General features: G+C 30.6%; 2 protein-coding genes and 1 long non-coding RNA gene across 4 annotated transcripts in view; 1 reads left to right on the top strand and 2 right to left on the bottom strand.

Moving 5' to 3' along the window:
* The window catches only part of LOC129908461 (uncharacterized), a 100,261-nt gene that overhangs the window by 18,820 nt on the left and 55,782 nt on the right, over window positions 1-25,659 (bottom strand). The gene's annotated exons all lie outside the window — the stretch shown is intronic.
* Window positions 4,583-21,023, bottom strand: LOC129908456 (uncharacterized). Of its 2 annotated transcripts, none has more exons than XM_055984925.1 (6): window positions 20,722-21,023; window positions 9,158-9,403; window positions 8,270-9,094; window positions 8,065-8,213; window positions 5,525-6,305; window positions 4,583-5,462 (listed from the first exon to the last, which is right to left on the bottom strand). In XM_055984925.1, exons 2-6 carry the CDS (start codon window positions 9,240-9,242, stop codon window positions 5,149-5,151), a joined length of 2,154 nt encoding a protein of 717 aa, XP_055840900.1. In that variant the 5' UTR covers window positions 9,243-9,403; window positions 20,722-21,023; the 3' UTR covers window positions 4,583-5,148. The 2 variants fall into 2 exon arrangements, with proteins under 2 accessions (XP_055840900.1, XP_055840901.1); XM_055984926.1 differs by lacking the exon at window positions 20,722-21,023 and adding an exon at window positions 9,464-9,597.
* LOC129908458 (uncharacterized) lies at window positions 23,737-25,205 on the top strand. The gene is made up of 2 exons (XM_055984929.1): window positions 23,737-25,073; window positions 25,143-25,205. The coding sequence occupies exon 1, from the start codon at window positions 23,768-23,770 to the stop codon at window positions 24,887-24,889; it is 1,122 nt and encodes a 373-aa protein (XP_055840904.1). The 5' UTR covers window positions 23,737-23,767; the 3' UTR covers window positions 24,890-25,073; window positions 25,143-25,205.

Here is a 25,659-nt window from a genome sequence, read left to right on the forward strand (position 1 = left end):
AAAGTCCAATCCATTCTCATAAAAATAAAAACTATAAATGTCGATTTGGCTTGTACATACATATATGAAAATTGCAAATCTAACATCAAAAAGCCTTCAATTTATAAATCCCTTTGTAAAACTAAACCACTTTGGGATCAGGACCTTTCAGGAGATAAGAGTAATGAGCAGCCTTCTGTCTTTTTTTTTTCTTTTTTTTTTAATCTAACTGCCTGAAATTGAAATTTCTATCGAATTTCAAAAACATCCTCTGGCTTGGTTTTTTATTAGTTCTCGTAAAACTTTGATTTTGATTTTAATTTCCGTACGGAAAATGTGCTGGTATTTTTTTTTTTTTTGTTTTTTTTTTTTGCTATGGTCAGTTCGGTTCCGTTTGGGAGAGAGGCAAAAAGGCAATCGATAAGCAAATGTAGAGGAAAGTAAATATAGCCCTTGGGAGGTTTATCGATGCATGTTTATTATTTCCTCTCTTATTGGAAGGAAAAATGGGAAAATGTTCGTTCCTTGGTTCTTCGTCGTCTTTATAAAACACAAAGCATCAAATTTTCTAGAACAAATTTAAGGGTTCTTCTGCTTGTTCTTTTGCTCCTTCTTCTTGGCTATATTGGTTTTGGATAAACATCTTATTTAAGCAACATGAATTGGATACTAAATTTGTATTACAATTTGTCCCATATTTTTCAATACAACATGTCAACAAGGGTTTGCGTTCAAGTTGTTAGTCCTTACTTGTTCTTGTTCTTTCTTTTTTTTTTTGCCCAAATAACACAGAACCAAACGAACGAAAGAAACAAAAAAAAAAAGAACCAATATCCTTGTAACTGTCGGTCACACAACCTAATGACTGATTTATTTATGTGTTTTCACCTGATTTATGAGAGTTTCCAACCTACGTGACGTTAACTTCACCATATCGAAAATATATAAAAAAAAAAAAAACTTTAATAGAAAATAAGGATATATGCCGGACACGTTCCAAGGACGTAGCGACAGCGAAAAGCTGCCATTCGATAATAGATCGTTTGGCATGTCCTGCTGTTGGTTGTTTAACCAGGACTCAGAGTGAGCTCGCAATACCCTATAACTATGGTATATAGCCTTTTAGGTGTATGGAAACTCACTGGGGTAGTGTTATTTTATCTAATCCCTAACAGAAATTGTTCGATTGTGGCTAATAGAGTACAATTATTGATCAATTTAGCGGATTACAGCTTTGGAACGTGTGTCGTACGTAATTATTGTTTAGTTGTCACGCCAATTTGTTGGCAATTATATTGTGCTACCGAATTTCCGAATTTTGCCAGAAGCTCTAGAGTACCATAGAATTGCTAGATTGTTTATGTGCTGTTTATTATTCTAGTATAAATGCGTTTGGGGGGCTTATTGAATTTCATTATTCGTTATAGCTTCGCTATAACCAACTTAAGAATGGTTCCATTTTTAGTGTTTCTATAACAGAATTATATCTGCACTTAAAGGTTTAATAATACCATCACGGTTTTGAATTATGTTCCAATAAAGTTTGTTCAACGTTTTGACAGTTTAAGTATATTCTTGTTTCACAAGAAATTAATAAATAATTGTATCCTTGCTCACAACGAGAATATAGTTTATGTATCCAAAACACTTGACGAAAAGCCAAACTAATTAAGAAATAGTAATCTAAAGCCTGGATGGAGAATATAATGTAGGTATAATTATAAACGACTTCTTGTGGTAATTGCAGGAAGTAGGAGAGTATATTTTTTTTGTATACAACGAAAGTGCACTTGATGTGTGTAATGAGCTCCACGGAACTTGTTAAGCCTCTAGACTGAAATAAAAGCTTTTACGATAATATGAGCTAAAACAATAATTTGTATAGCTCTTGTTTAGCTTGGCATAACAATTTATATAATACTCGTGGTAGATCCAAAGGAAAACTACCAACTAATTTTTTAGCAAAAGAAGGTCATTTTTTTCAAGGAAAAACCGCTAAATTATTTCACATGGGTAGAGTCAAGTTTTGCATTAAAATGATGGTTGAGCAATTTTGACTTTGTTATTTTTCTTTGAATGGAATTGTTTTCTTTCTTTTTTTGTGTTTTGGCTCGAGGTTATAAGTTGTTATTTTTTTTTTAATCAGTGTAACTAAAGGATTTTTTGATTTCTCAGTGTTTACAAAAAAATTTAAAACTTGGCGCAAAACTTTTATGTTATATATTTGAGAATATGAAAAGTCTATTAAAATAATCGATACCATTAAGAGTAATTAAACTATGAGAAAAATTATAGGAAAATACTCTTTCATCTAAGTTTCTTTTCATGGCTATTCTCAAGGAAAAATTACAGCTTGGAAATGGACGTTCTATTAACCATGCCAATGTACTGTAACTCTCACATTGAGAAATGTTGTCTTGAAATAGGTATTGTGAATTCAATTGAAATCCATGTTTTTGTATATTTAGATCGTTACGGTTCTATATATACTGAAAAACTAGTCAGAACGAATTCATAATTAAGACCTTAATTATTCAATTAACTGAATACATTCTTTGTAAGTAGAACTCTCAATACTATTAACGCACCATGAAATCTATTGTAAATGTAAATGCTTTTATCTGAAGAAATGTATTTTTTTTTTACATAAACCTTTCACTAACAAATAATACAAAAAGATCATGTAAAAAGAATAAAATCAATTGGACTTCTCGTTCATTTTTAACAAGCGATAGATTTAATTTTTTTTCTTTATAATACTCTTTTCAGTGAAGAAACGTATGATTTTTTAAATAATTTAAAATTTTACGATCTTATGGCCTTTTTCTGACGATTTTTTTAATCCCATGTACCTACATCACTGAGCTTGGACTTCGACTTTAAGGATAATTTTGGTTTTGTATTCTAGATACAAACTACGATCTGCAGCTCTCCGCCCGGATATTTCAGCATAACCTCAAAAACATCAAAAAGTTTTCTGAAGTTATACTTCTTATGGGACGGTGGGTATGAAAATTTGTTTTTTGACAAGAGGATTATAACGCGATCGCCATCTCCGAGACAATTGGGCAGCAGGCCTGTCGTTTCACCTTTAGAATTGGTAGTGCTTTAGTATTTAAAAATGCAGTACGCCGCAGTACGGTAAAAAAAAAAAAACACACAACACGTGGCAAGTTGCATGTTTCATGTCGCAAGTTGCATGTGAAATGTGGCAAGTACCACGTGGCATGAAAAATAGTTTTGTCTAGGGTGATTAATAATTATTAATATTTCGTTTAAACTTGCATGTTAAATTTTGAATATGATGCACCCTGTATTGAAAAGCTTTTAGTACTAAAAGCTCAACTTCTATCATTTTACCTTTTTCACCTTCCAAAAAAACTCTTGTAAAAGCTTTTTTCAGGAAGTTCGTACAGTTCTGACTAAAATACTGATTTTTGAATTTATTTCAGTTAGGTTTGATGAAGAAAAATCGTTTATAACGGTAATTATTTTCAAATTAATAAATAGCATTGTTAAAAAGCCTCAATGGCCATTAACGAAGAACATTTAATACCAGAAAAAATGGCCTTATGACTCGAAACTTAAGCTTTTGTTAACTGAAAAGTAATAGCCATATCCTACGCAACCATTATAATGGAAAAGGTTAGTCCCAGGATGAATTATGAACCCCTATAAATTATTACTTGTATACCAACCAACTGACCCCATATTCAAAACTATGGGCGACATAGCTATTCAAGTGTTATACGGACAGAAAAATAATGGGCCAAGTCATTCCTGGATTTGAACAAGATAAATAAGTTTATAATTGAAATATAATCTTTTCTAAAAACGAACTTTTTTCCAGTTTTAATAGAAAAATATAATCCATTTAGAAATTAGAACTCAATAACAGTCGAATAAAGCTTAAATTGACTTTATTTCATACCATGAGCTTTCAGTTAACAAATCTGAATTTTTTGTTAAAATAATCTATTTTCGATTTTTTTTTTCGAGATTACTAATAAACACAATAGTTGTTTCTTGTCCGCACCTTTTAGCATTGGCCCTTATTAAAACTCTGCATTTATCACGCAGCCATTGTGATAACTGTATGACAATGATGACATTTTGCTTCTTTCTTCAATTTAAGTGAAAACTTAGTTTTAAAAATATAATTACGTATAATATTTTTGGGGCAAAGGTGTTCGACCCTATTGGAATATTCGTAAATACAAGATTTAAATTGAATAAAAATTATTATGACTTAACAACTTACTTCTAGCTATTTAAATGCTTTTAAAGATTTTCAACTTTAATTTGTAAATCTTCTGCATATATTGTATAGAAGTTAAAACTTGTCAAGAAAATAATAATAACAACTAAACAAATTTCATTTTTTTTTTCGAACGTTTTTATGTTCATTGTCTCGAAAACGTAAGGTAAATTTTGTAATATTTTTAAAACTTCCATAAGACAGGACAGTGTAAGATCTAAATCTGTAAGGGCTGGAAATTCCAAAGGTATCTGCCACATGGCGCATTTGATTTAACAAAGTTCAATGTTGGGAATAATTTGTTTATTTATTTAAAAAAAAAAATTTTTTCAATAAAACTCAGAATTATTTTTGATTATTCTTTGTTTATTTCAAAAACGGTGTCAACATTATTATTTTGGGCAAAAACAAAACTTTTTTTTTTATTTTCATATAAATATTAGGCTTAAAAATCTTAGCCGGAAACGGAGGATCTCTTTAGGTGTAAGATTGTTGTCTAGCATTTTATTAATACAGTAAATAGGTAGGTATACCTTGGTAGTAGGTTTCGTACATTTTAACAATTTTTTTCTTATTTTACATTTTAACAAATATTATTCAAAGGCATCGGAATATTAAACATTAAGGCAATTTTTAAATTAAGCAACAAAAAACATTAGTTTTATTTTGATTGTATGTAAGTTTTATAGACTGTGACAAATATTTAATTTTAAATTTGAATTTTTCAAAAAATATTGGTGATGATTTTTTTCTTTTTTTTATTCAAAACAATAATAACCAACTTTTAGGTACATTCTAGGATATGCTTATCGGAATAACACTCATCTTTTTTTTTTAATTAAAAACACTTTCCTTGTAAAATTTTATAAAACGTTTTTTTTTTAAAAGTAATATTAAATTAAAAAATACACTTAAAACCTGAATTGTCCCTTCTTTCCCCTTTCGTTATGGTAAACTCGTAATGGTGAATAAGAACCGTTCCCATTGCCATTGGCAGTGGGACCAGTTGGGGCTCCATTCAAAGTCTGTGAAGCTGAAGGGGATAAGACATCGGAGGGTTGAGGTTTTGCTGAGAACCTTGGAGCCAGAATCAAATTGTAAATTATGAAGTAAACTACTGACACAATACTGGCAGCAATAGTTAGCCACTGGAATATATCTGAGGATGCCTCGCTGGGGTTACGTTCATCCCTGGCAAGTCCAATAAGTGCTCCCAAGCCTTTTCCTAAAATTAAAAGAAGTCATTCATTATCGTCTTCTGTCACATTTTTATATCGGTATTCTAACCAATTCCAAAGAAGGCTATAACAGCCAAAGCTTGTCCAGTGGCAGTAAGCTTCCGTGGCATTGCATGGCGCATATAAATGATGATTGTAATCCAAACAACTGTCATAACAAGTGGTTCAATGGTTTCCATGAAAACAGTGAGTGCCTCATAACCACATGCTAGAGCAGTAAATCGAATAATGAACACAGCAAAAGCAGCAATGAAAATATTTGAATGACCACAATACTCAATGAATTTGTCAACATTGAACAGCAAAAGCAGAATCAATAACAAGCCCAAGGATGAGACTGAGAATTCATCTGAAAAAGTCCATTTCAAATAACTATGAATACTGCTCCAGAATGTTCCGAATAGCAATGAGATCACAGTTAGAGCAACAATCTCTGGACTATAACGCCTAATTGCTGACATTGGATAAACAAGCATTCCTGTTTTGGTATGCCACCACCATTCTGGTGGACTCAGAGGCATATGACTGGATACAAGGAGAACTAGAGCAGCCAGAACAAAGCACACAATCAGGACAATCAATGCCACTAGGTTAGCAGTTTGTTCGGTGTCCTTGTTGAAGAAAAATACATCCAATACTGAGAAGAGCAGGACAAAGCCAAAACCTCCCCACACATATTGACGACTGACTTCTCCACGTCCTTCTGAAGTTTCACGGACAGCAATCACAATGGCAGTATTTAATAAAGTTAAAGCCGCCAAAGCGAAAACATCTCCAATAATTCGAATGGCAAAGTATCCACTTAGTGTAGCGTCTAAATTTCCAGTGGTCTGAAAATATACAAAAACAAGATTAAGTTTTATTAATTAATAATTTCATTAAGTAAATTCAATTCAATTTTGAGTAAATTGCCTTAAAAGTCTATAAGAATTCGTCTTTCAATTAACTTCTTAAGCTTTTATTTTCATATAAAAATGTTGGTTCTTGTTGATTCTCATGAATTCGAATGACCAAAATATATTAATATATTATGTAAACTAATTTATTCGGAGGTTTAGTAGATCATATTTTAAACTAAAGATTTTACGGCTATGGTTGAAAAAATAAATTTCAAAAAAGATAAAACGGTTTTGTTATTTATTTAAATCCGAGCATTTCAATGCAAATCTATGAATGGTGGTTTATGCATTCCGTAGTTTATGCATAAAAGATTTTTCTTGAGTGTTACTCACTTTCATTATTTTGTAAAATTAGGCTTTTCTAAATTCGTTCATGTTTTTCAGCAAGGCAATACACGGAACAATCAATTGATACAAATTGTATTTCAATATTTGAGGGTCAAATCCATTTAAAATGTCTGCATTATTTTGAACTAGATCAATAGCTCTAAATCTCCATAATTTCTTTCTTTCATTTCATTAATTTGTTATAAAACCCTTAATTTTTAAGGACTTAAAATATTCAACCTATAGAGAAGTGGACTTGACCCATTATTATTCTGAACACCTAATTTATAGACACCCTGTCCGTGTCCATCTTTTTTTTCAAAACTCGAAACATTTATATTTTTGTGTTTCATCTTCGTAAAGACAAATAAAAATATTGAAAATCGCTAAAGTTATAATAATTGCTCCTACTTCTCTGAGAAGCTGTGTAAAAAACCTAAGTTTTAGAAAAATTTCACAACTTAAGTTTCGAGCTCAGATGAATAGGAGTCTTTCTTTCATAGTTCCAAACTGTAAATTCTATTTTAACTCTTGAATATTAATTTAAAAAAAAAAGTAAGTATACGCCACAGTGTCATTTCCATAGATATTCATAAAACCTCAAGTAGAATCTGTTAATTAATTAAACTATGCAGCTGTCAACTTAAATAGTTTCCGAGGCGTAATTTAATAAAATCTTTTCTGTCTAAAATTGTATTTAATCTGAGTAATTTTCATTCAGATATTTTTAAACACAAACTTCCTTTTTCAGTTTCGATTTTTTTAAATAAATAACCTAATTCTTTAAAAAATACGACTCATTCATTTAATTGAACGCTGAATATCACAACAGATTGGCGGCATCATTCCTTAGACCTCAATTCGATATCACCTACCCGCTAATTGTTTACTCTTATCACATTTTGCAAAACTATATTGTAAGCACCCGCAATTCTGACTCAGCTTTTGCAGTAAAAAAATAACACTTATCTCCTACCGTGTGAATAGCATCAAACAAACCATAATAAACGTGACCGGCAAAACATTAGTATTTTGTTGAATGAAAAAAAAAGTGTCAATTATGCACGAAACTGATAACATGTGTTTTGATTGAGAACTTTTTTATAATTTACAACCCATGCAATTTGTTTTTCTTTACGCTACATCTCTGTTCTTGAAATGACTAATGCACAAAATTAAATATTTTTTATTCAACTTGTGGATGAAAATGTCATCGATTTTTGTTTGCCTTGACCCATTTCCGGTAGTTACTCATTTTTATGGAATCATCTCCTTTTTTTTCTACCCCACGACAGTGCAACTTTTATGATTCATCTCATACCTACATCATCGTCATCATAGAGAAAATTGCACAACAACTTACAACTACACATTGGCTATCAGCCAGGACACTCTCACGGCTGTCATAGGGATTAATGACTTCGCACTCAATCATTGGCTTGCATCTTGTTGAGTTCTTCAGCTGAATCATCCATTTTGCCTGCATTTCCGGAACATTACACTGGAAACCATCTGTAAGCAGTAAGGACGTTAATATATCAATTTCACTTGCAACAAATTCCACTTACCCAAGGGATAGTTGCACCAATCTGCACTATGAGTGTCATTTTCAATGTTTGTTGCACTTCGCAGCACTGAATGCACAACAATGCTTTTCGTGTCGTCGGTATAGACGTGGCACTTCTTCACAACGGTCTCTCCGGTCTCTGTCTTTTCGGTCAGGCACAAATGTGGGGGTTCAACATAAATCTTTTTCGGGACAGCATCACGTTCAACTCGGACATTCGAGGAGCCTTCTTCGCTACTCATTACCTCTCCCTCCGAGCTACTTGACTTTGACTTTACTTCTCGCTTAGGACGCTGACTTTCTGTGACCGTATTCCAATCATAGTCTGGGCCGTAGTCTGATTCCGACATAACTTCCGTGGACGGTAATGGTGAACCCTCAAGCCAGGGTGTGTAAAGGTTCTCAAATTGTGTTGGATTTTGACAGGTGTAAGAGCATTTTGTCAAATTGACAGTACCCATCTTGGCTTTCCAATGATGACAGGTGGATTCGTGGGAGCAACGTTCTTGGAAAACCACAGCTCCATTGTGATCGCACCCAAAGCTCACCGATGGACGTCGAACTTCTTGACGATTAACGTCAGGAACGGCAAATAAGCAGGCATATATGATGGCTGTAATGAGAAGGACTACGGCTGTCAAAATACGCAAAGTTCGTCCGTAAGTGTTGGCATTCTTGGCAGCAAATCTATCGGCTAGTGGACCAACAACGATGGGTCCAAGTATAGAAATGAATGGCGCTAGAATGCTTATGTATCGGTACTCTTCAAAGTTTAAGCCCAGAAGTAAAGGCTTTGTCGAATGTAATATATGCAGTGCAGTTAGACCTTTTAAGTAAATAATTTTAGAGTCTTTTCTTAAAGAAGAATAAATCAGTGCTCACAACTTACCACTTATAACGAAGAATGTTACAATTTTAATTGATATCAAACTTTTGTTTATTCGCGGTTCTTGACCTTCTTTTGTAGCACCCATGGTTGCAGGTTTTTTTTTTTATAAAAATAACTTAAGTCTTTATGGCAGGATTTGGTTTTTTTAAGATGCTTAAAGTCTTAACAAGAGTAATAATAGGTACACTTCCTTTCAAGATTTCGTTTTTTACTCAAACATCATTCAAGTTGGTCTTTTATATCGCTCTGTGAAGAGAGAGAAAGAGAATAAAATTATTTAAATTTTTCTTGCTGATGGTCTTGAACCTTTTATGATTGCATATCGTCTGTCTGATTGGATAATTGCATTTGAGATCAAAAACTCTCAACATTAATTTTACAAAAGTGAGTTATAGTATAGTTGACTGAAAGGGCTATTTGTCTGGGGCTCGCTTTATTGTACAAGAAACTTTGTGTGTTTAATCAAATTAACCTTCGAGAAGTCAAGTAATAGTTCAGAAATTCAACTTCAGCATCTACTCGAGTATATAGCCTTTGTGGAAGTGGAAATTGGAATTATAGGTCGGAGTATGGTATAGTTTATTTTTTTATAAATTTTAATTTTAGTTTGTGTTGTGTCAGTTGTTGTAGACATTGTAATAAGGGGTGAGAGTTTAAATTAATTGTGTTGCAAAAGGTTGTGATCTATTAGTTGATGGTTTGTGTTGTGTAGAATGAAAAAAAATGACTTTAAACACGCAATGCATTTTAATTTGTGTGGCCTTGAAAAATACTATAATTGCGACATCAAATATAGAATTTCTGATTACTTGTTGCATGTTGCACACTAAATTAGGTTAGTTGTTTAACGTTATTTTTAGATACATTTTTATAGATTTTATATTTATTGAAAAAAAAGCAAATATCTATAAAAGAAAGAACTTTCATTTCAGTTTTTTTTAAATGATATAATTCGAAATACCTTCAAACTAAGTTAAAAAACAGTTGTCGATTGAGTAAATTATACATTAGATCAAACAATTTATGGCCTGAAAGCTTTCAAAAAACATAATGCTGCTGTTAAAGTGAAAACTATTTATAAGCTTCTTTGTGAAACGCAGGCCAAAATAATGGTCACAATTATTGTTTTAGAAAAAGATGATTAATTGATATACAAAAACTGTGAATTGAATATATTATTTCCATATTAATTACAATTCTTTTATTAAAAAAGCAAAGTGTTAATATTCTTGTCGATACATTTCTGTTTAATATGCTATGAATGACTTTTCATTAGGTACTTTGTTGCACTACCCAAAGTATTATCTACATATTTTATTGTAGTACCCAATACATAATTATTGTGCCAGCTGAATAATGCATTTTAGTTGATTTAAAAAGAAGAAAAACAAAAACATAAAATAATTAATTTTTGTATTGAAAAATCGTCTTCTTCTTCTTCCTTTTTCTCGGCGCTGTTATGATCTCGATGTCGAGGGGATCATAACTATCCCACGTAACTGCTTCACACTAGTGATCCGCCTGTGGGGTTCGCCGGGTTGACCTCAGAAATCGGCGGCAAGCCTCCCGGTTTTGTATTGTTCCATTTCTAAGGCCAACTGAATGCTGGTGGTTTTGCATTTGCTTGTACCAGGAGTTTTTAGGCCTACCTTTCTTTCTATTTCGTGTTGGAACGTTGTATGATATTCCTTTTTTGACGGGGTTCTCAGGATCTCTCCTTTGAACATGGCAATACCAACTGAGTCGGTCGTGTTCAATTTTTTGGGAGATGGTGTTTTTAACATGAAGGCTTCCTCGGATCTTCGTACTTCTAATTCTATCAAGCTTTGTTACTCCTGCTGTCATACGAAGCATCTTCATCTCAGCTGCCGTTAACTTATTCTCATACTTTTTGTACATTGTCCAACATTGTGAACCGTATGTGAGTGCTGGACGCACAACTGCGGTGTAGAGCAAACTTTTCACACTTGGGAAGCACTACACTATTCAAATAAATGTCAGGAATAGGCCTGTGTGGATCAGAAAAATCGTCTAAAATAATTAAATTTAAAAATTGATATAAAACCGATTGTAATTCCTCGGTGACAGCCGATTTTTATGACTTATTTCTGTTCGGCCTCAAAAGGCTTCTCAATTACAAAAGTCAATTTTGAATCCGTTTATAACGCCATCTATGGGAAACCACAAAAACAAAACACGGATAAAATTTAATATGGCACTGTATTTTTATTTTGGTTTTACACCAGTATAGTATAATATACTATTAGTATATAGCAATTTTCCGTTTCGAAATATATGTACTAACTGTTTGTTGCACGAAAAGCCATATTATAGAAAAAGTCAGTAGGAATCAATTAAAAAGGCAAAGAATTTGCTACAACTTCAACGAAACCGCAGCTCAAAACATTTTTTCTGAAGAATCATCACTTCAGAGGTCGAAAATTTGTCACAAAAAGTAGATAAGAACTGGTCATTGAGGAAAAGTAAGAAATAAAACAAAAAATTAAAACGTTTTATTAAAAGTACGAGTAGTAATAATATTACTACCCGTACCTTTAAGAAAACGTTTTGTTTTTTTTTATATTATTTGTTCACCAAAAAACAAAGCCCACATGAATTTTTTTTATTAAAATCGTAGGAGATTTTTTAAATTTTGATTTATAGAAAGTGTGTACCTTTATTTGTAGTTCAAAAAAATTAATTCCAAAAACCTCACACTGATTTTGCATATATCAACCACTTTTTTCTTGGTTTTAAAAATTATTATTAAACTAGTCAAGATTTTTCTTTAATTAAAACATTTTCTTTAAGAGCAATTGAGTGCGACCCAATCATCGTGCAAGTTAATTAACTCGTATAATAGATTTTTATTTAATTGATGAGGTAATTGATACACATCTCTGAATACCTCACGAATTAAGAAAAAAAAAGTTAACTTTTATTTTGTTTACTATAATACTCCACATAGTAAACAAATGAATAAAGCACTACAACCATTGAATATTTTGAGACTGTATGTATTTGTATGAGTTTGGCATTAAAAACTATCTAAATACGTTCAAATGTGCCGGCAACAACCATCGAGTCAAAAGTTCGTTTAGATATAAATTAAAGAAAAAGACATTCAAGAATGTTAATTACACCAACAAAAACAACTTTATAAAAAAAAACCTACCCATTGCCAATACAAATGATTACGAAATAGTGATGTCATACAAAATATTATTTTAATAAATAAATCCAGTTCCAAGGTTTGATAGACAATTTTTTTGAATAATTTTATTAGTTTTTGGTTTAAACATTAAGACCCACATAGAAGAGTAAAGATACATTTTAAACAAAAAATGAAATAGTGTATGACGTCATATTAAATACAAATAAAAATAAAAACGAAAAAATAAACAAGACAAAATGAAAAACAAAACGACCGACATGCCATTCAATTTAGGTTGATTAATAAAAAAGCCCAAAGTGAAAATAAGTTATTAACACGTTCACGATGACAACAAAGAATTAATAAAATGTCCGTTAGCATGAAACTGTATCTTTTTTACTATACTTTCATAATTCCACAACTGTGTTAGATATGTGTGTTCTAGTTGTTGGTCAATTTAATTAAAATATTATATTTTCGTTATGCGTAGGGGTCACGCACCTTGCACTGATTTATTTTATGGCGGCGCGGCGGGAGTCTACCCTCCAAATACTAAAAATCAAAACAATGAACATTTTCCAAATTATCCACAAATAGCTCTCTGGTAAAGATATTTTTGGAAATAATTTATCGTAAATTTTTTTTTTTTTTTGAAACGAAAAATAAAATAAAACATAGATGACATCAGATATTTCCTTTCGCAATGTTTTCGTTTTATTATAAATACGAACAGATTTTTGTTTAAGAAAAACTAATAAACATTTCTTTGTATATTAATTGCAAGAATAATAAATTCTCTGTTTTTGCGTGACGACTATTCGTGTTTAGTTGATTTTCCAGTTCAAAAAGTTTTTATATTGCATACAATCAGCAGGACCGTAGTCAAGAATGTATTTTCAAATATAACAGATTTTTTTTTCGAGATATTCAAGATTTAATGTAACAAGAGAAGATAAAAAGAAAGTTTCACATATTCAGTTTGGATTATCTTGAATAGTGTCACACCCGTAACGATTAAAACAGACAATTTCAATTTTATTTTTACTTCACAGGAATAAATGCAAATTTGAATTTTACAATTTTATCAACAGCAAAATTGTGTAAGCATCATGGCACAATTTACAAAACGTGAAACATTTGAAAATTTGTTTTAGAAAGGGTTTTTGATCCCTCGATTCCCATTTAACTACGTGCCTGAAGTTTTATTGTTGATAGTAAAAGAACAGAAGTTGATAAAAGTGTTGTATACTTGTTGGAAATTAATGACACATTTTTTGTGGTTATTGTAGTTACACGCTTAAACACTGCTTTATGATCCCACGAAGGCGCTTCTACACACATTTGGCCATGAAAACTCTTTATTAATTGTTAAGTATGCATAGCTATTTTAAGAGAAACTAGTCATACACCTTCATAGTAAAAATGTTGAATGCACAAGAACTTTCATTTATTATATTTCATTTTATTACATCATCATGTAAATGGGATATAGAATGCATGAATGGGTCGCACGTATTTGTCCTAAAAGTTTAAAATGCTTAGCCCCAATTTTAACGCTAATTGATTAAACTTGAAGTCTTCATTTTAAAAGAAATTTTACTTTCAATATAGGAATATTAATATATCATCATATCATTAAAAACCTCAACGCGGTAAATTGTATTTCTATGTTAAGGATACTAATATTTGTTTACCCAAATTTGTTACAAACCCTTCTGCCAGGCTTATATTTCGATTCCTACTTGCGACTTCTTAAAGATATGCCATTTAAATTTAAAGCATTTGTTTCAGTCCAATATCAAGCAATTCACTCCTTATACTCGCAGAGATAAGCAAAAGTTAAACCTTAAACCGAAGTTCAGATGTCGCTTGGTACACGGAGAAAAATATGACGATGCTCTTCTTAAATCACATCTTTTTAAAATAATATGATTTCTTATTAAAATAAATGAAATTCGTTTTAACTCTGTTAAAATCAAAATGAATAGGTACTCTATTGAGAATAAAACGAATTCTTATAAATTTTATGAATTACTAAAATTTAAAGATTTAACCCCTTGTAACCCAACATCGTAAATTTTAAAATTAATAATGTCAATCGACAGGGCTTTACCTATAATAAAACACGTAATTTTTAAAAATTCAATAAATTCATTATTTACTTGGTTATTTCGATATTTAGGGAGTAAAAAATTAAGTTTAAATAATTTATTTTTATATAAAAATGCAGAAATTCAAACAAAAAACTATCTAATATTTATTTTCAGGCAATTTTCAAAAATACAAAAATAAAACCCCGTTAGTTTATGCAGGATAAATATTTTTTCTGGATTTCGTATTTTTTACACAAATTTGCTTATTTTCAAAAGAAGCCGAACTTTCAACATTAACTGCCAATTAAAAACTATTGGTGGTATTTATTAGAAATATGGGGCATTATTTCGATAAATCAATTCTTAAAGATTATGTAAGAAGCCTTAAAAGAATAAAAGTATGTTTTTTACAGATTTTTTGCGATCTTTTTCGGTTTGTTGCCTGTGGTATACTATATGTTATAGAGGGTTAAACACAAAATTTTCTCCGTGAAGGTTGGTGATGTTAAGCTAAACAATTTTTGTGTAACTGTCCCTGCAAGGGATATTTTACTCCATTTAAATTTATACCTGCTTACGATTACAATAATCAGAAATTTATTTCCTTCCTTCCTTCTACATGCTCAAAAACTTAAAACGGGAAAATGAGAAGGAATACGAAATCCTCAGAAGAATCCATTGATGATGAAGAAAAACAAGCTATGCATTTTGATTAAAAATTGATAAGTTAAGTACTAGAGCAATTTAACCAAAAACCAATATTTTCCCATAGGATACTAAAAATACATATCTCTAAAATCTATATCCAAATCTACATTATTCACATTTTTCTAGATGTTTAAACTCCTTCTAGTATCTTTCCAATTTTTCATCGTTTTCCTTTCAAATAATTTATTCATAGACGATATTATAGAGATTGTTTGTAAATCATCAAAAGTTATAATTTATTCAAAGTCAATCTGCACACAATATGTATATCAGGTGAACCGGGTAAGTGTTTCTTCATTTAGGGGTAGTGTATACCTTACCTACTTTTAAAATACACCCTTCGTCTACGTTGATATTCTTATATCTACCAGCACAACAGTCAAATTTATGACCCATATAAAAAGTATGTAGGTAGAGAAAAGTTAGTAATTTATTGATCTAGTTTCAAATGCAAACACGCACGCACAACTCAACTTCTTCGTTCGAAGGACATACCACATATAAGTACCTTTATTATTATTATTTGAAAAAATGCTTCGTATCGTATTGTAGAAATTCAGGGTGTGTGTTAAAAAACATGACCCATTTCACGATATACCTACCAGAAATATGTGAGAACAATATCTAATGGTTATGGAAGGGAGACACATTAAATGTGTCCTTTAGACAAAATGCATGCTTTATTGAAATTAAAAACTTAATGTAGGGAGTAATTCAATACGAATATCAAACAAAATCGATAAATGTATGTAGGTACTTTTTAAAAATATCAAATGAAACCTTTGATGTTCTTAAAATAAATCAGGATCCTTTATTGTTTCATTGAAATTTGTTTGAAGGTACAAAAGGTGTTGGGAATAGATAAGAATTTCTTAAGGAGGTAATTTAAAATGAAATCAGATCTTACTTTAATTTTGAAATTCATTGAAAGTTTAAATTGCTGAGGTGAAATCTAATCTGTATTGAGATTTTATTAAATGATATTTGGTGAGTTCCAACAAAAATTGATTAATGTATTTCGCTTTTTTGGCTACCCTAAATATTTACTTGATTCGTTATTATTTCAATTTAATGCCACACTTTTTCTGTAAACTAAAATGGACCCAGCTATCCATAAAAATTTTTTAAAATGCTAATAAATCATCGAAATTATGATTTCCTTTCAAAGTTATTGCTCGACAATTTTTATTGCCACCAAAATTATATCTACAAGCAAAAATCCAGAGAGAAATAAAAAAAATATACAATATTATTTTTTTTTCTATTTCCGACAGTCATTATCCATCTTTGGTCAAAAACAACAAGTAATTTGCAATAAATTAACGTACTTATACTTCAGAAATCCACGAACCATTTTAAGCATAATAATGATGTTTTTTTTTTTTCCTGTTGTATTTAGGTATGTAGACTCTAGAGACTATATAGACACTCTTTAGATCAATTTGAAATTGTTGACCGTTTGCTGAATGTGAGAACATTTAAATTTTTTTTTTTCGATTTGCAGATGTTTTATTATGCGTACTCCATAATTGGCAGAAGCACATGTTGAAATGTTAACAGACAAGACAAACGAATGGATTTCCACTTAATACAAAAAAAAAAAAAAAAAAAAAACATACAGAAGAGTTCAACTAGTAGATAGATTATACAAATGTAATTATAATAATATGTAAAGTTTGTACTCGATTTTAAGAGAATTGAATAAAAAAAAATATATATATAACGTCACAATACCAGTTTTGTTTATAGCATTATTAAAATATTCATTTGTAGCTAAATACATGTGTGTATAGCAAAAAACTATACTGTAACAAAATGTAGTCATACAAGAAGAATACATTAATGTTTCACAAAATATATGCCAGTGATGTTATACAAAGATCGATTGTTTTTTGTTCAATTGGTTGGTAATTTTCAAACACGATAGCTTTAGTTAGAATTTTAGGATTATTGAGACCCGTAGGCGTTTAAAAACTAGGATTTTTGATATATTTTTCTAGTATTTTAATTTACAAAATTTTAATTTTACACCGAAAAAAAACCAATATCAATTTAACATTTTTTAAATATCAGCCAAAAATGCTCTATAAAATGTGTTTTATGATATTTAAAATGTTAAAACAACATTTTTATTATCAGGATGATATTTAAATGTCAAAGTTTGGAAATTTTTTTTGATATTTTATTATCATTTTTTCATATCAATTTCTTATTCCAAATTATTGAAAAATATTAAATAAAAAATTATTAATGTGTACTAATTTAAAGGCGCTTTGTGTTTTTTCGAAGTAAAATGTATGATTTACTGAGAAAATTTGATCGGCACTAAGATTTTACTTCACATAGTTTGGGAGAAAATAACAAAACAATTATATCACCTATAATAGAAAAAATAATATCACCATTATTTTTTAAAGAATATTCCCATTCAATAATGTTTTGAAAAAAGAAAGAAAATTCTTAAAATAATAAAAATAATAAAAATGAAAAGGAAAGAAATAGGTTTCATTATAATAAACTAAAACGTAAAATCTAGTCAACATTGACATTTTAATTGTCAAAGTGAAATTTTCACTATTCCACCTGAAATTAAAAAATGTCAAAATGATATGATAAAATATCAAAATTGATATTTTAATTGTTGGACGACTTTTGTCACTGAAAAATGTTAATTTGATAGCTGTTATTATCAATTTTTTTTTTTTCGGTGTACTAAAAATGACCATTTTGTAAAGAAAACTATTTTTTTCTAATAATTTCTAACACAATGGGCCTTACTAATAACCAAAAGCTAATGTCAACTATTAGCTAACCAGAAGGTTTAAAAAAAGCAGAGTTTTTAAAAAATGCTGTCAATAAACAATTTAACCCTTTCATTACCTAACTTAGTCTCGAGTTTTTTGTTTTTGAGAAAAATATTATTGAACTTATATGACCAAAAGTTTTCATAAAATATAAGGCGATTGCCTTTTATTCCAACCGGCCCAGGTTCAGGTAGTTGAGATAGTTTTTTTTTATTGTTTTTTTATTGAATTTTTTTTTTTTATTACTGTTTTTCACAAGAATTTCGGTTGTGATAAATAAATTTATCAATAATAAAACATTATTTTGGTTATTTTACCATCATTTTGTTTATTTTACCATCAACAAAGTCACTTTTTATTTAGTGCTCGAATTTAAACATGAATTTCCGTGTATTAATTTTTGATTTTTTGCTAACGACTTAACTGGAGATTTAATTCATTATTGGTATGTGGATTTTCTAAAATCTTAAGGTTTTTTTTTAACCTTAGCACTAAATTTGATTATTAGTAAGGCCCAATAATGCACGGAAAAGTTTGGATTAACTAACGTAATTTTCATTCGATATGTATTTCCGACAGAAACGTAAAGAAAACTACTTTTTTAATGGAAATTGTGTGTAGAAGCTTAACATTCAATGTGAAATAATTTTGATTGCAGAAGTTAGCTCAAAAGTTATAATTTACAAAAATTATGTTTCTATTCTGATATACCTATAAACAAAAATAATAATTTTTGAGTTGAAATAGGTCTTTTAAAGGTTTTTAGCCATCTCTAGAACTATTTCGAGCACAGAACTATTTGGAGTAAGGGTACGACAGATTTAACTGATGAGCCCACTATCGTACCTGGGCGAAACGCTTTGGAGTTTAAAATTGGTTTGTAACTTATGGTATGCTATTGAAAAACAGCTCGCATGATTAGTTCACACTTTATATCCACTTTTTCAGTGAAACACTCTACTTCTAAAAACTGGAGAAGACCATTCCATCTATCTTGAAGATGATGTTCTAAAATTTACAAGAATCTTTACAAAAACTATAATTTTTTTACATAAATTTCGATTATAATCACAAAAACTTTGGCCAAAAATTTAGTTTAAACGAAATTAGGGTTTTTTGACAATTTTTTTAACTGAATTAAAATATGACAGTATACGTTTTTTCCAATCCCAAAAGCAGTAACGACTTCAAATTTACAACTTTTTTAATTTGATAACATCCCTGATTCGCACACCTTTTGAATTTTAAAAAGGTAAGGCCAAGCACAGAGGGCTACCTCTTGCCATCACAAAATCATATGGGTACCACCACACACCGCGTCGCGTCTTACTACCCAGGCACCCTTCTTTGCATTTTTTATTTTTGTTTTGTTTTGCTTATGTCATACCTAAATACATATGCAATATTGCCTTTGCCTTTATACCTTACCAACAAAAGCCAACTCAAAAAACTGAAACTAAAACAAGTCTTCAATGGGAAGTAAACCGCGCAAAACAAGCTAAAAGCCAACAAAAATAAAATCATACACACAAAAAAAAGAAAGAATCAATGAAATGGCATCAACATACAGCGACGACAGACGACCGACGACGAAGTTGAAAACGAAAAAAACATGACATCATCGAAAGCAACATCATCAGCAGCAGAGCAACCAACTGAAGCAACATTTTCAGTTCAGTGTGATGGCATTGCCTGGCATGTGGGTGATATGATTCGATGGGCGCCCGAAGGAGACAACTATTTGCTTGTGGAGTTCCTCGTATTTAAGTTTTTGTTATAATTACATTCGAAGGCCAATATTGTGAGCATACCGCGCCCGCAATAGCTTGCTAGAAAGAAGCATCATCATCATCATCATCGTCGTCGCATTCGCCAATGGAGGTGTCATAGCACTAAAACTTCTAAAAATAGCTTCCCGATATCCGCCGCGCCACCACACCACATCATCATCATCTCTAACTCATCTCATTCTCAAAAACATTCTTACTTTTCCGCACAAAAATTTCGGAAGAAGTCAAAAATTGGAGCAGAAAGATTAAAATCTTACAAAGAAAATAAATATGTTTGTCTTAGGGGGAAGAGTTTAAGAATTCACTTTTTTTTCGTATCAAAGGGGGAGGATGATTAACCGTTATATTCAGATTATATTTGACGAGATCAAAAGAGGGCGTCCGACTCGGGAATTATTTATTCATCACTCTCGTTCTCGATGTGCACTATCGAACGCGCAGCATGACCTAATGCATATTATGTGTCCTACTTCAGTGCGTTTTATAGGAGCAACGTATGTCCTAGTTTTTCACGAGCAATTTCACGCTTCAATGCACCGCAATATAGCACACTAGTGCTAAAGGCACTAACACACTAGATTATACGCTAGGTACTTGAACAAAATTATTCCTTTTCACTCGAGTGCGCTCTAATTTTATTCAAACAAGAGCCACTCAGCGCTGCTAATCAATATTCACAAATATAAAAATTGAGTCATCACTACTCCCCGACAAAGATGACCCCATCGTGACACAACATCATCGTTTCCAGTGATTACAATTATTATTATATTGCATTTGCATTTAAAAATCGTATCAAATTTCAAAATAAATAACCGTTTAAATGCTCGACTTCGATTTCCGATTGTGTGTGAATCGAAAAAAAAATATCATAACTTTTGCGGTTTTTGAGATCAACCACACTCATAAACGGTCACCTGTGGACTTATTGAATTGTTTATTTTATCCAATCAGACATCCGCACTAAGAAAATTATGTAAATAAACATTCAATTTGAAAAAAAAGGCCAACTAACCAAAAGCGCGCGATTGGTAAATATTTTCTATCTTTTTCCAAAGAGACTACTCGGTCGGTCGCGCAACCTGCACGATTTGTCGTCCAAATTTAAACTGAATCCACCAACAGATTCAATAAATAGCCCAAGCGCTTCAAATTTAAATATACGGAGTACGGAACACCCGAACACCGCGAACACCATCGAGTTTGTATCTCTCTGTCTGACAAAAAATGTATCTACGAAACGAACTACGAATATACGAAAAATATTTCTGTTTCTGTTTGGTGTTTCGAATAACCGCCACCACCACCGTGTGTTGGAACAGCAGCAGCTGTTTGTAAGAAGTGTAGTGCCATGGTGCGGTTCCCTGTGTCATCCAACAAACAAAAATCTGAAATCAACCACAATTATTATCTTACCACGAACGACCACGACGAGCCTCGAACTTGAGTTGTTTTTGTTTCTTTTTTTAGTTTTCCTTTTCTCAACTTGGTGTGGAGAAGGTGAATACCAAAAAGGAAATGAACAAAAACAAACCAAGCTGGTGGCGGGTGTTTCTTGTGTTTTTACTTTTTTTTTCAAAGAGATTTGAGGTTAGATATTTTCCATGTGAGTTCACATTGAATGCCTAAAAATATGCAACTGAAAATAGATGGAAAAATATTATGCATAACGGTTTTTGCGCTTCAATTGGTTTTGTTTAAAATACAAAAGGTTTATTTTTGTTTTGAGATACAATCAGTTATGCGTAATGCGTAACGATTACATTTCTTGCAAAAGGTTGGTATGAATAGTTTGATTGAGTTGTGGTTATGTGTTTTTACTATTTAATTTGTTTATTTGGTATACATACTTAATTTAATAGCATGAGCATTTTTGGGAGAATGGTCATACAGTTATATTTCAATATATTGAAAGAACTTGAAAACTTAACGAAATCGTGAAATTTTATATTGTTGCGGGTGTGACACATACATTAAGGAATTATTCACCAACTTTTCAATATTAATTAAATTAATTTTAAATAATCTTTTTATTCATTTTATCGGTGTGACAAAAACGTTTCGGGTGTGACCTCAAAATTTTTGACCAAAACTTGTCTAATTCGTTTGTCCACCCAAAATTTCCTTTTTTCCACCCTTCAAAAAAAAATTTAGATCAAATTCTTTTTTTTTATAGAAAGTCTGAGAAAACGTCTAAAACGCTCAGATTTTGAGATAGACGTATAAAATTAACTGCAATCCTCCGCCTCGAGTTCTATGTTTAAGAGATATTCAAAAAACAATATTTATACTAAAAAAATCAAATTTTGGTAGGTATACGTAAGGAACTCGAGGTGGACAAAGGACAGAAGTTTGAATTTTTGAAAAAAGTATTTTTTGGAGATGTTAGGGACTTTGTAATTTTCAGTAGGTACACTGTGGTGTATACGTATTTTTTTTTTGGGGGGGTATTTTGAAAATTTGTTTTTTTTTTTGGAATATCTCCTAAGCTAAGGGTGTACAAACGATGATTTTTGGTTTGTATGCATTTCTCAAAATGCACAACTGATGGCCGTTTGAATTAAAAAAAAAAAAAATGTTTTGGAAATTTTAGAAAAAATGATATTTTGTATGAGATTTGCTATAAAAAAAAATTCTTTTTGGAATATCTTCCAAACGGAGGTTGGACAAACGATGATTTTTGGCCGTTTGAATTTTTGAAAAAAAAAAATGTTTTTTTTTTGGGATTTTAGAAAAAATGATATTTTTTATGAGAGTTGCTATAAAAAACAATTCTTTTTGGAATATCTTCCAAACTGAGGTTGGACAAACGATGATTTTTGGTATATATGAAAGAATTCAGGTGGACAAACGATTGCAGTTCGTTTAATACGTCAATCTGAGCATTTTAGACGATTTTTCATTTTTAAACTTCCTAAAAAAAAATTATTTGCTCCAAAATTTGTTTGAAGGGTGGACAAACGAAAATTTGGGTGGACAAACATGGACAAAATATTGAGGTTGCAGTTCTGGGCTCACGGAGCTTTATACTGAAACACAAACAACAACAAAAAAATATAAATACAAATAAATTAATTAAAAAAGCGTTGGGATTTGCTTTTGGAGAAGGGCAAATTTTTCGCTTTTTTCAATTTCTTTTAATTTATCGATTGGGAGCTCTTTTCCCAAATACATTTCCCCGAGAGTTTTCTTTCAGAATAGGACTGATTATATTTCCAATATCTGACAATAATTGTCAGATCCACATTATTTAACAAATAAGTGGTGGTATTATCTATGTTTTTTTGTTGTAAATTTGTTTTACTGGCTAGGAAAATCTGATTTAACGAGACTTGTTTGTAATAAGGTGTGTTGTGTTTTTTTTCTGAATTAAATTTTACTGATTTTATTTTATAATACAAGTCTTACAATGACAATGATAGTTTTAAAATCTCCAATTAAATATAATATATTGAAAGAAAAATATAGTCTAAATAAGCTTTTACTTGTACTTTAACTATTCCGTCGATTGATTTAACTACAATTTCTCAATTCACTCTAAAGTATTTCTTTGTTTGTTTAAACCAAAAATACGAAAAAAAATTAAGACAATAAATTGCTATTCTGGGTATTGGAAAATTCTTCTTGATTTGCCTAGTTTTGTACTCGTACATCGTTAACACATTTATAGGCTAAAATCGAAAATCCAAACATGCAACATGTGATTATATATTTTTTATTTTGTTTTGCTGAATTGTTATATTTATATTCTTTAGTTGTATAGCTTTCTTCAAATTCAATTAAAACGCCATTTTTTATTTTTTAATATTTTGCCAATAAAAAAACAAGTCGTCAAGACATTAATCAAGACTCGAATTCTTCCAGAATACATTTTAGTATCATTTGATGTTTGTAATTGTTTTAACATTGTCTCAACACAATTAGCACTCAAAATTGTTGAAAAGTATTTTGATATACGCATAAAACCTAATACTAAAATTCCAAAATCAACTTTTATGAATTTGTTAAAATTTTGTTGGATTGACTGCAACTACTTTAATTTCAAAGATAAAATTATAAGAATGAAAACTGGTTTATTTATGGGATCATCTTTAGCACCAATTTTAGTTGAATGGGTTTTAGATGAAGTAATTCAGGAAGCATTTCAAAAAATAGATTTTGTTCCACAATTTTGGATGGCATATGTTGATGATCATTTGACTGCAGTTCCAAAAAACAAAATAAATATGATCAAAACAGCTTTAGAATCATTTGATGGCAATATTCTTTTTACCTATGAAACAGAAAATGTTGTAACTAAAGAAATAAATTACCTGGATTTAACAATTAAAAGAAATGAAGACGGCAGTATCATCACTAACTGGTTTCATAAACCGATAGCTTCAAATAGATTAATTAACTATTATTCAGCTCATCCAATTAATATGAAATATAACACTGTTAAAAGTTTTATTAGAAAGGTGTTTTCATTCAGTCATAAGATTTACATGGAAAATAACATTGAAAGAATTAATCGCATTTTGATTAAAAATAACTATCCAGTTCAAGTCATCAATAAATTAATTAAATGTGTTCAAAATGAAAATTTTAAAAATCGAACTAAATCACCAAATAAATATAGTAGAAGAAGCTACCAATTCCTATCTGAAACAAAAGATGAAACTGTTATTCGCGATACAAAAATTTATTCATCTATAACTTATATTCCTGGACTGAGCGAATCTTTAGCAAAAAAGTGCGAATACTTTGTTCCTGAAATAAAAACTGCCATGAGACCAAATAACAAAGTATCTCATTTTTTCGCTAATACAAAATCAAAGATTGAGAAAACAAATAAAAGTGGAGTAGTTTACTCTATTCCATGCAATGACTGCCCAAAAATATATATTGGTGAAACAATACAAAAATTAGGTTGTCGTATCAATCAACATAAAAATGAATGCAAGAAAGTCCTCGAAGGCTCATCTTACAAAAATATCGCCGCTTTAGCTGAACATACTAAACAAAATGGACATTCTTTTAAATTCGATGAAACTAAAATTTTGAAATCTGAAAATCAAAAGTTTAAATTACAAGTGCATGAAGTAAATCAAATAATTAAGTACGAAGAAATAGCTTGTAATTTTAAAACTGATAAAAAAGACTATAGTAATACTTACCATAACTTAATAGTTAGTTCTTAAAATAACATAAATATTAATTTGTTATAAATAATTACTTTATTTATTTGTACTCAGTAATTTGCTTGTTTTGATTCTTAATTAAAAATTAAAAATCAAAAATAAAAATTAAATCAATCATTTCATAAATATTAATGTTGTAGCCTGTGAAAATATTTTATATGTTATAAATATAATTATATCATAGGTAATCTATTATATTATATTATTGTTATATACATATATATGAAAACGCTAATTTTATAACAATTTTTAGCCCTGAAGATGAGGTGTAAATCACCTCGAAATATATTGGCAAAATATTAAAAAATAAAAAATGCCGTTTTAATTGAATTTGAAGAAAGCTATACAACTAAAGAATATGCAACATGTGTTTCGCATTCGAGCATACTGTTCCCATCTATTTTCAGAACAATTCTTCTTCTTTTTGTACCTCTACCTACTCTACTGCCTGTCTGCTCGTATATTTTTCCTCAGCCCCAAAAACAATTCTCTTCCTTGCTCCAAGATCTTTCAAAATCGTCGTTTCTGCCACTTTGGGTATTTAAATCTCTCACTACCTGCAATTTGTGCAAGGGACATTCTACAAATTCTTCGACTGATCATTCAATTACTCGCTCGAGGCAGTGCGCGTGCCATCCGAAAACGAAAACGACCTTTACCTGATTTCGAAAATCCCGTTTATAAGCAAAAAGCATGTTTGTTTACACTTGTGTGGAAACTCATTGGTGCGGCTAAAAAAACATTTTCCATGCGCTGAATTTTTCGATGCG

This window comes from Episyrphus balteatus, chromosome 2, assembly GCF_945859705.1.
Source record: "Episyrphus balteatus chromosome 2, idEpiBalt1.1, whole genome shotgun sequence".
In the NCBI taxonomy this organism is placed as follows: Eukaryota; Metazoa; Arthropoda; class Insecta; order Diptera; family Syrphidae; genus Episyrphus; species Episyrphus balteatus.

Excerpts from the sequence above, each read along its gene's own strand:
- LOC129908458 (XM_055984929.1), top strand. The coding sequence starts at position 23,768 with ATGAAAACTGGTTTATTTATGGGATCATCTTTAGCACCAATTTTAGTT.
- LOC129908456 (XM_055984925.1), bottom strand. The coding sequence starts at position 9,242 with ATGGGTGCTACAAAAGAAGGTCAAGAACCGCGAATAAACAAAAGTTTG. Across the intron at positions 6,306-8,064 it reads CTGATAGCCAATGTGTAGTT|ACCACTGGAAATTTAGACGC; the intron begins GTAAGTTGTTGT and ends GTATATTTTCAG. Across the intron at positions 5,463-5,524 it reads TATAGCCTTCTTTGGAATTG|GAAAAGGCTTGGGAGCACTT; the intron begins GTTAGAATACCG and ends TTTTAATTTTAG.